At 44.5% G+C, this 14,669-nt stretch overlaps 1 protein-coding gene across 1 annotated transcript in view; it reads left to right on the top strand.

The window, feature by feature from the left end:
- Positions 1 to 14,669, top strand: part of dip2a (disco-interacting protein 2 homolog A) — a 69,147-nt gene that overhangs the window by 32,517 nt on the left and 21,961 nt on the right. Inside the window, exons 2-4 of the mRNA XM_068746624.1 lie at positions 8,897 to 8,968; positions 12,422 to 12,541; positions 12,619 to 12,738. Of these exons, the coding sequence (XP_068602725.1) occupies positions 8,897 to 8,968; positions 12,422 to 12,541; positions 12,619 to 12,738 (312 nt within the window). The remainder of the gene's footprint in view (positions 1 to 8,896; positions 8,969 to 12,421; positions 12,542 to 12,618; positions 12,739 to 14,669) is intronic.

A 14,669-nucleotide genomic window follows, 5' to 3' on the forward strand; every position in this document is an offset into this window, starting at 1 on the left:
AAAGATGACGGGCGCTTCTTGCCTGGAGGGTCAAACCATTCCTGTGGAAACGAGGACGTCCTCGCCTGTGCTGCCGATTTAAAGGACGGTAGTTGCTTTCTTATAGCTTAACCTTTGATGAAGAGCCGTCGTTAAGAGCACACTCATTAGGAAACACACAAAATCACTTCCCGGCACCCGCTTACCAACCGAAGGCCTTCTAAAGGCTTCGCTCTGTGCTGTAGCTCAGTTGGTCGATCCACACGTGGAGCTATCAGGATCTGTCTTCAGCAAATCTCATTAGAGAGCCCAGAACCGCCCAAAGCCACCGTGGAATTATGCCGCATATTGTGAAAACATTGTGATGACAAAATAAAGACATTTAACACAAATATGTTTACATAAAGAAGCCCGGATCAGATGGATCCTACAGTGAATGTGTGTGCTGAGATAGGATAAGGGGAAGGAGACGAGGACAAAAGCAGCAAGACCGAATAAGATGACCGTCCATCGCTGTGCGAGCCTTCAGGCTGCACATTGCTGCAGCGCCCTCTGTTGGACAAATTTAACAAAAAGCCCACCACTTATTTCACTGCACACTGCAGGGGCAGGACAACCCGCTATTGTGTAGCACGGAGCTATTCCCTCTGTTATCCAGGTACATCATGGGGTATCAGTTTGCACCAAAATGAACGCGTCAGCTTGAGTGTAGCTCAGAGGCCAAGGGCGCTGCGTTTTGTGAATCTTTCATACGTGACTATATTGATCGGCATTGTTTGTTTGAGTGTGATTTTAAACTGATCAATACACTCATTAGGTACAAGAGCCCTTTAAGTGTGTGTTCCAGCTGGAATCCCTTCTCATTCTTCCTCTGCCCGTGCTCATATTTTTCTATTGTGTGAATTCGGATGTAATTATTGGGAGATTAGGAGACTGGTCGTGCGCGTCTGAACGCATTAGAGTTCATTCATTCATTCATTCATTCTTCTTCTTAACGGGTTGTGCTCTATCCCAGCAGTCTACAGGCGAGAGGCGGGGCACACCCTGGACAAGTTGCCAGATCATCACAGGACTGTACAAGAGTTGAAACGTTTAATTTCCACTGTAATAATCCAGATGACAAAAAAAATAAAAAAATATATATTTTGTTTGAGGGTAACCGGATGTACTGGGTTGTACTGGTGTTTGGCATATGATCTGTGGCTGGGGCCACCGCTGCAGTGATGGTGAATGATAGTGGTGAAAGTTGGGCGGGTTTGAGATGCCGACTGGAAGTGAGGCAGGCGATGAGCAAATGCTTGTTGACAGAGGGTGAGGCCTGCGATTGTTCCGCGCAGAGCCGAGTGAGACGGACTGGTTTGGGTTTGCTGCTATTCTGAGGATATGGTTCGATGCCTCGAACTTGTCTACATGTAATAAATTCCTCCGTCTTCTCTGTCGTCACAGTTTAATCCAATAAGAGTTTGTCAGAGTCTTCAATATGTTTCATGGCACAATTCAAAACCTTAATTCATCTTTGTAATCAGACAAGACGATTACAGGGATGCCATTGCAGAAAGAAGTGAAGCGTTGGAGACTGTCACCACCATCCGGTTCAGTCCTTGCAACGCTCATTATATCCTCCATTGCAGGTGCAAAGTACACAGTTGTGTTTCAGGATAATTGTTGGATATTATGTATCCACCTGCTCTGCTTGTTCTGTTGACCTTCGCTCATACGGACTCGCCCTGCTTTGCCAACTGTGTGTGCATTTGAAAGCAATACAGTTTCACATTTACAGTGTTGAAATAATGGGCTGACAGTGTGTTTAGTGTTGGTTAAGCACACACATACACACACATACACACACACACACACACACACACACTGGGCTCCCCTCCTAAGCCCGATCATGAATCACAGGGAAAGAACAAAAGGCTTTGCCATATGGTCTTGTTAGACTTGGAGCAGAGATAGTTGCCCCCCCCCCCCCCCCCCCCGACTTACAGATACAAATATGCGCACACGGATGCCCAGTGGGGGGGATTACAGCCTGCATCTCTAAAACACTACAAAGTTTTGGATCGCCATGGCGCCCATGTGTAGACGTTTAGCTGTTTCGTGTGTTCATGAACAGATACCCGGCTCTCGCACAACACACTGTCCCTCTTTGTAGCGAAGGTGGTGTGTGTGTGTGTGTGTGTGTGTGTGTGTAGGTGTGTATGTGTGTGTGTGTGTCTCTAATAAAGCGTTTAATGGCTCGGCCAGTGTCAGGCCATTAAAAGCAGGGACATTCATGTGGTAATAACGAGACGAAACATTCTTGCGGATCTGGAGCTTCAGATGTTCCACTCATTTCTCAGATGCCAGGGAAGGCAGGGATTCTCTCCTGTTGACTATGGGATGGCCATTGTCAGCAGTCGTTAGCTCCTAATTAGGCCGTTAGGTTTCGGTATTTAATTTATTTATTTTTATTGTCACTGCGGCTCTGGTTTTAACAGGAAGTCAAAAGAGGAACACATTTGGATCGGGCTGGCCCATGTTGTTCTCATCACTGATTTCACATCCCAGTAATGAAAAGCGCACACATGTGGCTGAGGAGCGTGATTGTCGCCCCTGTTTTTAATCCGATCTTTGGTCGGTGTAAGCATCGGTTTCCTCCATGGGTTATGAAACGACTCCCCTGAGCAATGTCAAACAGCCAAACCGCAGGCAGCGTGTGTGTCTGAGTGCGATGGATAAAAAGATTTCCCATCAGCGTAGACCGTTCTGCATCAGGCTGTGATCTTGAGTTTGGACAAGTGAGGTTGTAGAGCAGGGGCCCCCAAACTACGGGCCGCCTTCACATTTGGCCTGCCCCCCTGAACAATACCATATATAATATATATATATATATATATATATATATTTATATTTATAATATATTATATTTTTTTCCTTTTCTTATTTTCCTTTCCATACAACACGAGTAGCCGGTGGGGGATCAATAATGTTATTTGGCGCATTTAAGAGGGGTCATCAATTCAATTTTTTTTTTCCTAAAAATAATATTAATAGTGGAAAATATATTAATATTATGAAGAAAAGCATTCTTCCTTTCATTTGGGACAATTTTAATGATGATCACATACGACCAGAAAGTTAATGGACCTTTTTTTCTGTGATGAACCCGGAAAGGGTTATTTGGTTATTATTTATTTTATTAATAGTGTTATTATTTATTTCCTGACTTTATTGGTTATTTGGTGGATGTCTGGAATACAATAAATGTTTAGGCAGCCCTGCCATCTTCACACTTTTCCTGTGCAAACTGACAGAGAAGGGAAAAGTTATGTGGCCCTCACAGGAAAAGGTTTGGGGGCCCCTGTAATAGAGTTTGGTGCCGTGATGCTGTGGAGGGCAGTAAAGAAACGGCGTCTCAAACCTGTTTCACGGTGGGCGCGTGAAGCTTTGCGATATCCCTTCTGGGTACGTTGGATGGTGCTCTCCTTTAGCCATTAGCTCAGACGTGTTGGCCAAATGTCAGGAGCGCACATGGTCTTTGCAGCACAAGAGATAGAGACGGAGGCTGTAACCACTGGCAACTGATTTACAGGCACGCCACAAAAAAAATAAGTGAGCAAGCCCAGAGTACAGTGAGGACGCCGTCGTGGGCCAAACAGTTAGTCCGCCTCAGTAACTGGAAGCAGAACTGTGGCTGTAAACAGATTAATGTGTTCATTGGCTGCGTTTTACTCTCAGGCTGGTCACGCCTGTCACACAGATGTCTTGTTCCACAAATCACACGTGCACTGCAGAGACGCACACGCTAATGTGAGAGCCTCTCACATTCATCGACTTTCGCATGCAGCTTGTAATGATGAAATATACTTTTAACGTGCAAAAGACAAAAGAAAGAGAGGCTGCATATCTGACGCATATCGCATGTATCCGATGTGACCGGCATTCAAGAGCAGGCCTGTTGGTTCCTGTGCTTGTGCTCGTCTTTGTCTTTGATCAGGGCGGTTTCCTTTGAGCCGTGGTGTCCTGCTTTCCATGTGGGTGAGACGTTTACACATCCTGATGCTGGCTGAGAGCCAGAATAGCAGCACATCAGTTAGTCCATGCCGGGTGTCAAGTGTCTAAATGGAACTGAGATGAATGTGTCTGGAGTGGAGCTCCCCCCCCCACACACACACACACACACAATAACCTCTGTCCAACCCCAAACAGTGAAGCGTCACCTTTCTGGATCTAAGACTCATGTTACACATTTAATATAATGGCCTGATCCCCGGCCAATCAGTGCCCTTCAGTCCTTTGAGGACACGTCCAGGAATTGGACGTGGTTTCTTTTATATGCATGACGACAGTAACAGTGTTAGTGACTGTTAATTATGCCCCCCCCCCCCTGTCGCGTTCCCCAAATCCTTGCACAGCTGCAGGCCCCCCTGAGCCGGGCCCTGCTGCATCTAATGTCATATTATTCACGCTGTCTGTCTGCTCACCAGCCCTGGGGCACCGGTGGGGGGCGGGGTTTGGGTGTGCATACATGATGAGGGGGTTACGTATTAGCAAAGCGGTAATTTAGGGCTGGTTCGGTCTCCTAATTAGTTGGCACTACTTAATTAAAAGCGATGCGACGGCGTGATTGGTGGAGTTGATAGATGGGGGCTGAGAGACGCCCAGGGACTTTTGGATCAGGGATATCAGCATGTGTGTCTGGTGAAAGGAAGAGGAAGTCACTACTTTTTCCTCATCTTTTTGTTCATCAACCCTCTTCTGTCTCCAAAGTCTCCCTAAAAGCTCCTTCTGTAGCCTCTGCTTCAGCTGGCTCTCAGTGTCAAGCTCTATCAGCCCCTCTTTGGTGCCACACATACCCCCAGCCCCCGTCCCTGCCCATCTTTAACCTTCCATTAGGATGTGTGTCACATAAATGATATTAAACTGTGCATTCGGTTTGACAGTCTGTGCAAAATGGTCCTTCTTTTGTTTCGGCCTTGAGGCAGCATGTATAAACATGTTGCAACAAACGCAAAGTTTCTGCCATAGTTTGTGTGTGTGTGTGTGTGTGTGTGTGTGTGAAGGTGGGGGGGCATGGGTCTACTTTGACACCCTGGTCCTACAACCTAGTTTGGCTTTGTGTGGAGACGTTCACTGGGAGGAGAGAGGGATGGAAAAGCGAGAGGGGCAGAGAGCGCGAGGGCGAAGGAGGGGGTGTCAGGAGCAACGGATTTGAGAGGGAGGGGGGTGATGGCGAAGGGAAAATCAGGGCTATCGTTCTCCAGCTTTCACTAGTGAAGGAAACAAAGGATGCTGAAGGGGCAGGCTTGTGAGCACGACTTCTCAGGGTGTGCTCAGTTAGCCTCCGCTGCCTGCATTCGGCCGCTGGCATCTCCTTCTCAACCCGTCTGTGCTGAAGACGTCTCCTCATTGATCTGCCTTCTTCTGCATGTGAGTTATCTGTCGGCCTGTGCGTTGATTCATAGGGATATTCCCCCCCCCCCTGCAGACTGTCTGGTGGTTTCACCGTGTATAGAACACACTATGCACGTGGTTGATTCTGCAGTGTAGATCTTCTCTCCCATCTGTGCATCTGCACCTGTTTTTAGAAGTTAGGCAGCAGGTAATTCTCCTGCAGATTGCTGACCATGCAGGCCTGAAATAGATTTTCTTCTTGGCATTTAATAAACTTTCCACTGCAAGTATACATTGGAAAATATTCTCTTTCTGTCCAGTAAATGTGCTGAATTCACAGATTTGTGCCACAGAGCTAACGCTAAGTCACATCTGCTTTTGTCTGATTCAGTGCTCGAGTCTGTCAAGTCTAACGTCGCCCTGCCTGAATATTTGACGGTGGTTTTCCTGTGCTTGAAGCGCAGACGGCTGGTTGGGGGCTTGGCAGCAGCGTTGGCACATTGTTGGTCTGCCTGGCACAGGAACTGACATTCAGAGTGGGTGGGGCCACCTCTCTGGCTGCCTGTCCCGAGAGGATCTCTTCTTGTTCTTATCTTCGGTAGCGTGGTAGAAATATATGGGGTTTCATTTCAGGATAAAGAAGAAGTATTAATGAATTAATTTATCTTGATATTGACATTTAATAGAAAGCGACTTTCAATTTAGCTGATGAGTTGTAAAATAAATGATTATAGGCACCATAATGGTACGGTAATATAATGGTAAACTACAGCAGCGACGGCTAATCAATCGCACGGCAACAGTTTCACTATCTAAAGTATTCCTGTTAGCATCAGAAAGAAAAGAGAAAATGCGTATGACTGTCCTGTATGGATGTATTTTTACTTTTAACAGCATCTGAACCTCGCCGCCTCCATTCGGGACTTCATTATCCATCTTTAATGTGTTTGTGCCGGCTCGCAGAAGATTGCGCTGCGTTTGATTGAGCAGATCCATCTGGGTGAAGGCGAGGCAATCCTCTAAATGGGCCACCGCATCGGGACAGCTTCACTCAACAGTCAATTCAAATCAATAGAACCAAGCAGAGGACAGCGGGCTTCCTTGCTGTCACGGTTCAGAGTGTCCACAAGACGGACGGTCTCTCTTTTGAAATGAGATTCAGTGGAAAGCTTATAGTAACAAATAACGCTGGACGATGTTCCAGAGGAAATGCATCTCGACTCGTGGAAATAAGCTCTTGACACCTCGGACGGATGGAGGCCGGTGCTACGAGACTAGCATTGATTTCCCAGCAAATGTGGACTTTAGACATTTTCCTCCTCCTGCATGCGGGAATTCAAAAAGTGTCAGATAAATTGCCGTCTGTGTGACACATGAGGCTTTGCAGGTTGAAAGGCGGTGAGGAGGTTCGACTGGCGAAATCAGAGTTTGGTTTCGATGACGGTGGAGGAAAGACATGACAGTCTGAGCCTCTGGGTTGGTATTCACTAACCATCCTGACGGGAGGAGCGCCTCCTTCCTGGATCATCTCTCTCTGCCTTCCACCTTTGACACATTTGCGCATTTTTACTGTTTTGGCGAGTTCTGAGCAGCTCAATGAAATGTCAAACTCTGTACTCAGAGGGAAAAGGGTGAAGGGGCTAAATCTGCTTTACTCCCCTTGTAAATGTGTTGTAAACTGGAGAGCTGTGTAATTTGGCATTGGCAGCCCGTTCGTTCATCTCTCTCCTTCTGTGGATCTCGCCGTCCCTCTCTCCTCCGTTATTCCATCTATCCTGCAGCCCCGAGAGTGAGTCTGTAAATGCAAAAAAAAAATGCAGACACTCGTTTTTATTTTTGTTATTGCGAGGCTCCTTGTTTTTCGCTGAATGCTGGAATCCATTCCTCCTTATTTGAATGCAAAGCGGCTTGTTTGCAGATCAAAAGATTGATGGATCAGCGTGGAACAAGGGCCATTTGGCCACGAGGTCGACGGGCAGAGTTCTTGAACCTCTGCAGAGAATGGCTTGCTATTGTGCGGCGGTCAGGCTGGCCGGCTGCTGGGATGCATTTAGTCAGACACTGGCATGCGTGCAAACTTCTACTGTTGTACAAACTGAGACACTCATCGCCAGTGTCAGAGGCAGAGCCAGGTCAGCCGGCTTTGCCTCTGGACAGCGCCGCATTGTTGGTAGCCTCCAGCTCGCCTGGATATGTAACAGTGCTGGTATTGAGCTGCTGCTGATGACTCAGGACCAGCAGGGGCAACCAGTGTGACCAGCAACACCTGTCTTTGCACTAAAAACGCTGTTGTGTTCACTGGCAGTCAAAGTCAAAGATGCTTCATGATGACATTCCATAAGAAACAGTTTTTTTCTTTTTAAACTCGTCCTACATTTTATTCAGTAATATACCGATAAAGGCACAAGGGACAGTCCTCCCATGTTGAGATGAAGAAGTAGGATCTCTAAATAATTTATGTCCACATGACTCTATTGAGTTCCACCACGATGACACCCACTGAGCGTTGTCTAGAGATTAACGTAGAGGCCAGGGCAAAGTGCCGTCCCCCTTTCATTATGACTTTCATGAGCATCCACCCAAAACAAGTGGCTGCTTGATGTAGTTTTTCCACAGGAAACTACAAGCTGTTTGTTTTGACCCCCCCCCCCCCCCCCCCATCTTTGTTGGGGCTCTTACATGGGAGCGTCTGAAATGGGAGCATGGTTATGTAAATGTCTCAGAGGTGCTTGTCAGCCTTCTGTGCATGAATCAATATGGCTTTTGTCTGCAAATGAGAGAGCATCAACCCCATCAGCCTGAGCCAATGGGAATGTGTTACACACAGAAAACACGCGTTCTGCTTTGATGGAGCAAATGAAAGCGTTTCCATTCGTGCTTTAGTATTTTCTTATTGAATCGTACATGCAAAGTCTATGATTAAACAAAAACAACATTGAGCTTGTGTCTCTGTTGTAAAGTAACAATTCATCCATCCTTTCTCTTTTCCTCCCTCTGTCTTCGTGTACTGCAGTTAAATTGCGACTCCGGAAAAGTTTTTGCATCAGTAAAAAAACATGCAGCAAGATCTTTTTAACAGGCCGCTTTTTTTTTTTTTTTTTATCATGTGTGCAAAGACAACAGAAGCAGATTCAGTTCATGCTGACATCAGTAGTATTTTTTTTTTTTTTACTTCTGGTAAAACTGCTTATAAGGAAAATGTTTCAGGCGCACCCGAAACAAACGATCTTATAAATGGCTTTTTCCCGAGTTGATGTCACCGTTCAAGTATTCAGCGGGAACTTCACCAAACGGCCGTATCTGTCAACCATGTCAGCTCTGCAAGGTCACTCCTTTGTGTTTTTCTTTGTATAGAAAGCCAGTAAGGGCTGTTCATCTGCTACTGCACTCCTCTTCTGGTGCCTGTGGTGCCAGTGTAACCAGCATGACACACACACACACACACACACACACACACACGGGCACAGCTGAGCTAATGACTCATCTCTCTCCCCCCTCTACTTTCTCTCTCTCTGCTTTCTCTCTCTCTCTGTCTGTACAGGAGACATCACTCAGAAGGGCTATGAGAAGAAAAGAGGCAAGCTGTTGGCGCCCTACGTCCCACAGATCCAAGGTAAGACGAGCAGGCCTGCAGGGAATGTGTTGTCCGGAAACAGGATTAACTTTGCCTGTTGACATAGCACTCCGAAATCAGAAAGGCGATAAGTATCTATAATGATTATAGAATTCAACGCATTCATCTTAGATGAAAAAATAAGTCAAGTTCATTAAAAAAAAGGGTCCAAATTCAGAAATTACAACCTGGAGATGCGTAGTTCAAATGATTATACATTTTAGACGGAGGGAGTATTGTGTACAGGGTGATTGCAGATAGCATCACATGGTCATCATAAAGCTGTTGCAGGGATAAGGTTGACACTTTATTTTACTCGCCTTCTGTGGCTGCCTTGACCTTTGGGCTTGTTGTATATTCCTCATGACATCATGCATATCATTGCATGCAAAGAGGACCTACGCTAATGGAAATAATAGAACACTTTGCAAGAATAACTGGTCTAGATTTAATTTTCCTCAAAATACAAATGCTAAGCTGCTGAGGATGTTCCCTTTTCTAATATATAGTGTTGAAAAGAACCAACAATGATTCTGGATTTTCAGCGCTGATACCTTTTGTTAGGGAGCGAACAAAGATTTGGTATTGATATATTGGCTGATATTAATTTATATAAAGTATCTACATATAAACAAGATATGCAATTTTCATATGCCTTTCTAAATTATCTTCTGCAAATGTTCATATTCCCATTGCAATATATGCTGCACCCGCGGCAGTCTTTGGTTTGGCCCACCATCAGAACCCCAAGCCTCAGTGGAAACCAGCATCTGTTGTGGGTCCCTGGACTGGCGTTTCACTGAGAATGGGAGGCTGTTTTCTATCTTATATCCTTTTCAATTCTCTGTTCCTGTAGCTTTCTATCCCTCCTTGTTATCGAGGATTAATGTGCTTTCCTTATGTCATTCACGGTTGGATCCATTCAATCTTTGCTCTCAACACCCGAAGAAGAAGAGAAGTGACGTGGATGGGTTTGGAAAACGAGAGATTCTTGGTTTGGTTTAATGACACATGCAACCAGCACGAACGAATCAGTGTTAGGATTTAACAACTGGCGGACTGAAATAGGAGACTCATACACTATAGGCTTAGGAGCTCCAAACAAAACGCTTTTTTACTGCCTTATATTTCACTGTACAAGGCATGGGCCAAATGCAACATATATAATAATAATTTTTAGGGACTTTAACGATGTCTTGTCTGCTGAATGTTGTTGCTGTGGAGATCAATGTTTCACTGACTTGTCTGGTATGTCATGCGTTCATTGTAACAAGTTCAAGGTAGGTGTCCAGGTTTTTCAGAACTATGAAAGCGTATAAGTACTGGAAGTAGTAATTGTAAGGGTTCGCTGCACACTTAGAGAAAATCTTTGCTGCAGATGCTGACCTTTCGGGAGGGCAAACGTTAAGGAAAGGTCAGTATGTAAATGTAATTCTAGAGGAATAAACATTTATCTCCATGGAGGAATTTTTGTAATTTCTGATTTGAAATGCAGTCATGTGATGTTTTCCAATTTTACCATGGGGGGGTTAGGGCTAGGAGAGGACCTTATATTTATGCAGTTTCTTAGATTTCCTGTCCCTTCATTTATGTGAAGCACATCACGCCACACATCCGTAATCTTGATACACAATATATCATTAGAAAAGCACATTGCTGCTCTAGGAAGCGTCACACAGCACAGCCACCACACCTGCAAATGTTGGCACAGACAGGTAGTAAGAATTCATCTGTCTGGAGAGTGTTCTGCCCGGCAACCAGGTCTGGTGTGCTGTTTTATAAATCTTTCTCCTGCGAGAGCTGTGGAAAGGCTGCTATGTGACTGGACTGCCAGAGCGATTTAAGGGAACAGCAGACTGTATATGTAGGCGGATCATGTTTGTGTATCCGACTCCATCCGACTGCATGCATGCATGTCCTTAAATGTCCTTGGAGCTTGTGTAAATTCATGTAATTGCATATATTGAGTTGAGGCTTATGCGGATGTTGCTCAGCATTCGGGTGCATGGGCGCTGCCGCGGCCTAAGAGTTGCTGACAGCGTGGAGAATCACTGATCCACACTAAGCTGACTCTGAAAGGCCTGTCGAGTTGATGGCTGGCTGGTTGGCTGGCTCGTTGGCTGGCTGGCTGGCTGGCTGGCTGGTTGGCTGGTTGGCTGATTGGCCGATGCGATGCTGGATCTATCACGCCGAATGTAGCAGCAAAAGGATCGCCTCTGATGGATGTACATGCAAAGGAATTCGCTCTCAGTTCATTTGGTCACAGGAGTTAAAATATAAATAAAGTTTTGTTGGATCTTATTTTCATTTATACGTCTTACATAATTCTCATACTCATATTTAAAGGTTGTTTGTTAGTGAAAAGAAGGATCTGTATGCACAGAGAGTGTCTGTCTCTGACCCAGGTGTGTTTGTAGAGAGCAGAGGAGACAGGCAGCAGCCTGAGCATCGTATTGTATTATTAAAATGCAGGCATTGTTTTTGAAAAGTGTTTTCTTACTTTGAATGAATAAATAATAATTTTATGTTATTTTCCATTGTGTGTATATTTATATATTTACATATCTTGTTAGTTCAGCTACGATTTAATTAATTTAATTTTAATTATTTTAATGATTAGCCAATGAGAGGAGAGCTGCTTTAAATCCCTAAATATCAGGCAAACATATATGAACGTCATTTATGCCTGCTTTGTTTCTGACATATTTCTCGACTGGAACTAAACACAAGCTGCAAGTAGCAAATTTGCAGCTTTGGCAGTTCGATAAATTGATGGATGCTTTCCAGCATGAAGCCAGACGTTTCCCTTTCCTCTCCAGTCTTGCACAGACACCAGGCAGACAGCGTTCAGGCCCAGCACACGACAATATGAGGGAGAGAGAGCATCAGTTGAACATAAAGCACCTGGAATATTAGCTCTCTCTCTCTCTCTCTCGCTGCCCCTTGAATGACCTACCTGCAGGTGGCAGTCTTGAGGTTCCTTTCTGATCCTCACCTTGCTTTTTTAATGAGGCTCGAATCAGATTTTGACAACCTAAAATGGGAATGGCATCTTCTTCACACAGTCCAATGGGCTTCAACAACGCAGGTGGTGGGTTAGATGTATTTTTTAACATTCATGGTGCTTAATTGCCTCCTTTCTTTAACAACTGTGTAATTTGCATTTGCTTCTCTTGGAGAGCTGGTGGGCATCTTGAAAGCTGTGAGAGAGGCTGGATTAATTAAAGTGAATACTTTCCCAACTTGCCGTGTCAGAAGAAAGCAGCCTAAAAAGGGGATTACCAATATTCTTTAGGATACTTGATCCGGTTGAGCAGCGTACAGCAGCCTCTCTCTGTCCAAGAATATTTGTGTTTGTGTTTTTGACAGTGATACTTCTGCATTTAAGATGTACTTTTCTCTGTGTCTTGTTATAAACTGTCCTCTTCCCGTATTGGTTTTACGTCTTTGCAGGTGTAGATCCTTCTCTGCAAATTGACACCAGGATCCAGACCTCCTCCCAGGCTGTCCTGTCAGGTTCCAAACACAACAAGTCCCGGGCAGCCAACATTCGGGATGAGCGTTTCAGATCTGGTAATCACGGTGTTCATACGCTGCCTCGTTGCTCTTGTTTTATGCTATTGCTTATCTTTGTCAATGTGCTCTCTTAGATTTGCACACAGAAGCCGTCCAAGCAGCTTTGGCGAAGTACAAAGAGAGGAAGATGCCAATGCCGTCTAAGAGACGATCTGTGTTAGTTCAGTCTTCTGTGGAGGCATGCACTCCGCCAGGTGAGAACTCTACAAGCCCACTGTTATACATCACAGGCCGATTTGTATCACTTGCACAAAGAACCTATATTTATGGGCAGACCAGGCTGTTTGCCTGCTGTGTGTTTGCGTGAGCAGTGTTGTGTAGGATGATGATGCTCTCTTTTTTTAATCCAGTGATCAGAGATGATTTGGCCACACATTTGCAACTGGAAATGAAATGCAGTTTGATGAATATGTCCATTCTTTGTTACCACAAAGGCTCCAGTATTCTCAACATTGTGTTCCCAGGCAGAGTTGCATAATGGGTGCATAATCAGATTTCAGATGTTCTCAAAATGTCGACCTTTCGCGTTCTTTTCTAACAGTTTTTACTGCGTTTTATTTCAATATTAATGCGCCTTATTGCTGTATTTAAATGTATATTTTCAAAGCTACAAGGCCTTTTTTTGTGTGTCATTAGTTTATCTCATCGTCCATCTGTCCATCCGGTCTCCATGTAAGATTTGATGGCAGAAAACCTGCCAGTGTTTCAGACACTGAAGTGGCTTCTGTGTTTCGGTTCAAGAGTTAATGACTCGGGGGGCCTTTAGAGCCCCATGTCTTCCATTAAGAGAGTGGACAGAGTGATTGAATGAGTAGATGGCCTAAAAGCTCAGACGCTGGAGATTGAACAGGTGAGAGGGAGCACCTCTTGATATTTGTTTCCAATCACGCTGGGTAATTTGCTTTGGTGGCGCGGCTCAAACACGGAATCATGCACTGTGCAAACAGTATGACAGAAATGCTCAGTGTGTACAGCCAAGCATGAGCATATCAGTCATTTGATTATATATATATATATATATGGCAGACTTAAAAGCTTGACAGGTGGCAGAAAAGGTGTGACCCTCAGTGGGGTTTTGGCCTTTAATGGTTATGTATAATGCCACTCTTGGTGTCTGCAGCCAGCTTCACGCTCATTGGCTAAAATAATCCCTTTCCATCTCTTAGTTTCTTCATCTGGAGTGGCTGGTTTTCATCTGACCACACTACGTGTCATTTTTAATGATGCCAGCTCTGTCTTTCAGTGCAACGTGGCCTGATTGAATGGTGGAAACGTTATTCAAACAACTGACATATTAACAATGACTCGAATTTGAATTTCACTTGGGGAGTCCCCTTCGGACTTTAGCAATTATTTTAATGTTTCAGCTGTTCCCAGGTAGATTATTATCTTAGAAATCTATTAATCCAGCACTTTGGTTTAGAACCAAGTGACGAAATGATGTTTCGACGAGCCATTAGTACTTATAATTACTTAAAAGCATTATTATGTCGTGGTAAAATATAGCAGTATTAACCATGTTGTTTTTATGCTTTCGTTTGCATTTGCATGCTGACATTTTGCGTTTGACTCAAAAGCATCCCTGTATAGCTTTTTAGTGTTGTTTCCATTTGTATTTAGGCCATTTGTACACAGCCAATGTAATAATTGTCACTTTCAGGGACTATCTTATGATGTCGCACATCCAATAGGAATAAATAGATTTTGTACAGAAGCGGATCGGTGAAAACCAGCTCAAGCTTGTAACTGCTGGTGAAACTCTATTAACATATTTGAATTTATTTCCCATATCTGTTTTAGTCACCGTTATACCTCCATCACTGGAATTTTTCTTACCATTTATTCATCTGTCTAATAACTATCTTCCACTCTCAGATTCTTCCCACCCGTATTTTCGTACTTTACATTCTGACCTCTTTCCCGCGTTGTGTAAGCGCATCAAGGTCACTGAGAGAGGCAGGTAGATCACATCGAGGCAGAGGAGTAGCAGAATAAACAGAATAATAAATGCAAGATAACCCCATGAGTCTGCTGGGTGCACAGACATCCTCCCAGTGCTGGCAGCCTTGCAAGAAAACTTGAGGGAGGAAACAGTCATTTTTAATAGTTTCTCAATCAGTGAGCT

Source organism: Brachionichthys hirsutus, chromosome 12, assembly GCF_040956055.1.
Source record: "Brachionichthys hirsutus isolate HB-005 chromosome 12, CSIRO-AGI_Bhir_v1, whole genome shotgun sequence".
In the NCBI taxonomy this organism is placed as follows: Eukaryota; Metazoa; Chordata; class Actinopteri; order Lophiiformes; family Brachionichthyidae; genus Brachionichthys; species Brachionichthys hirsutus.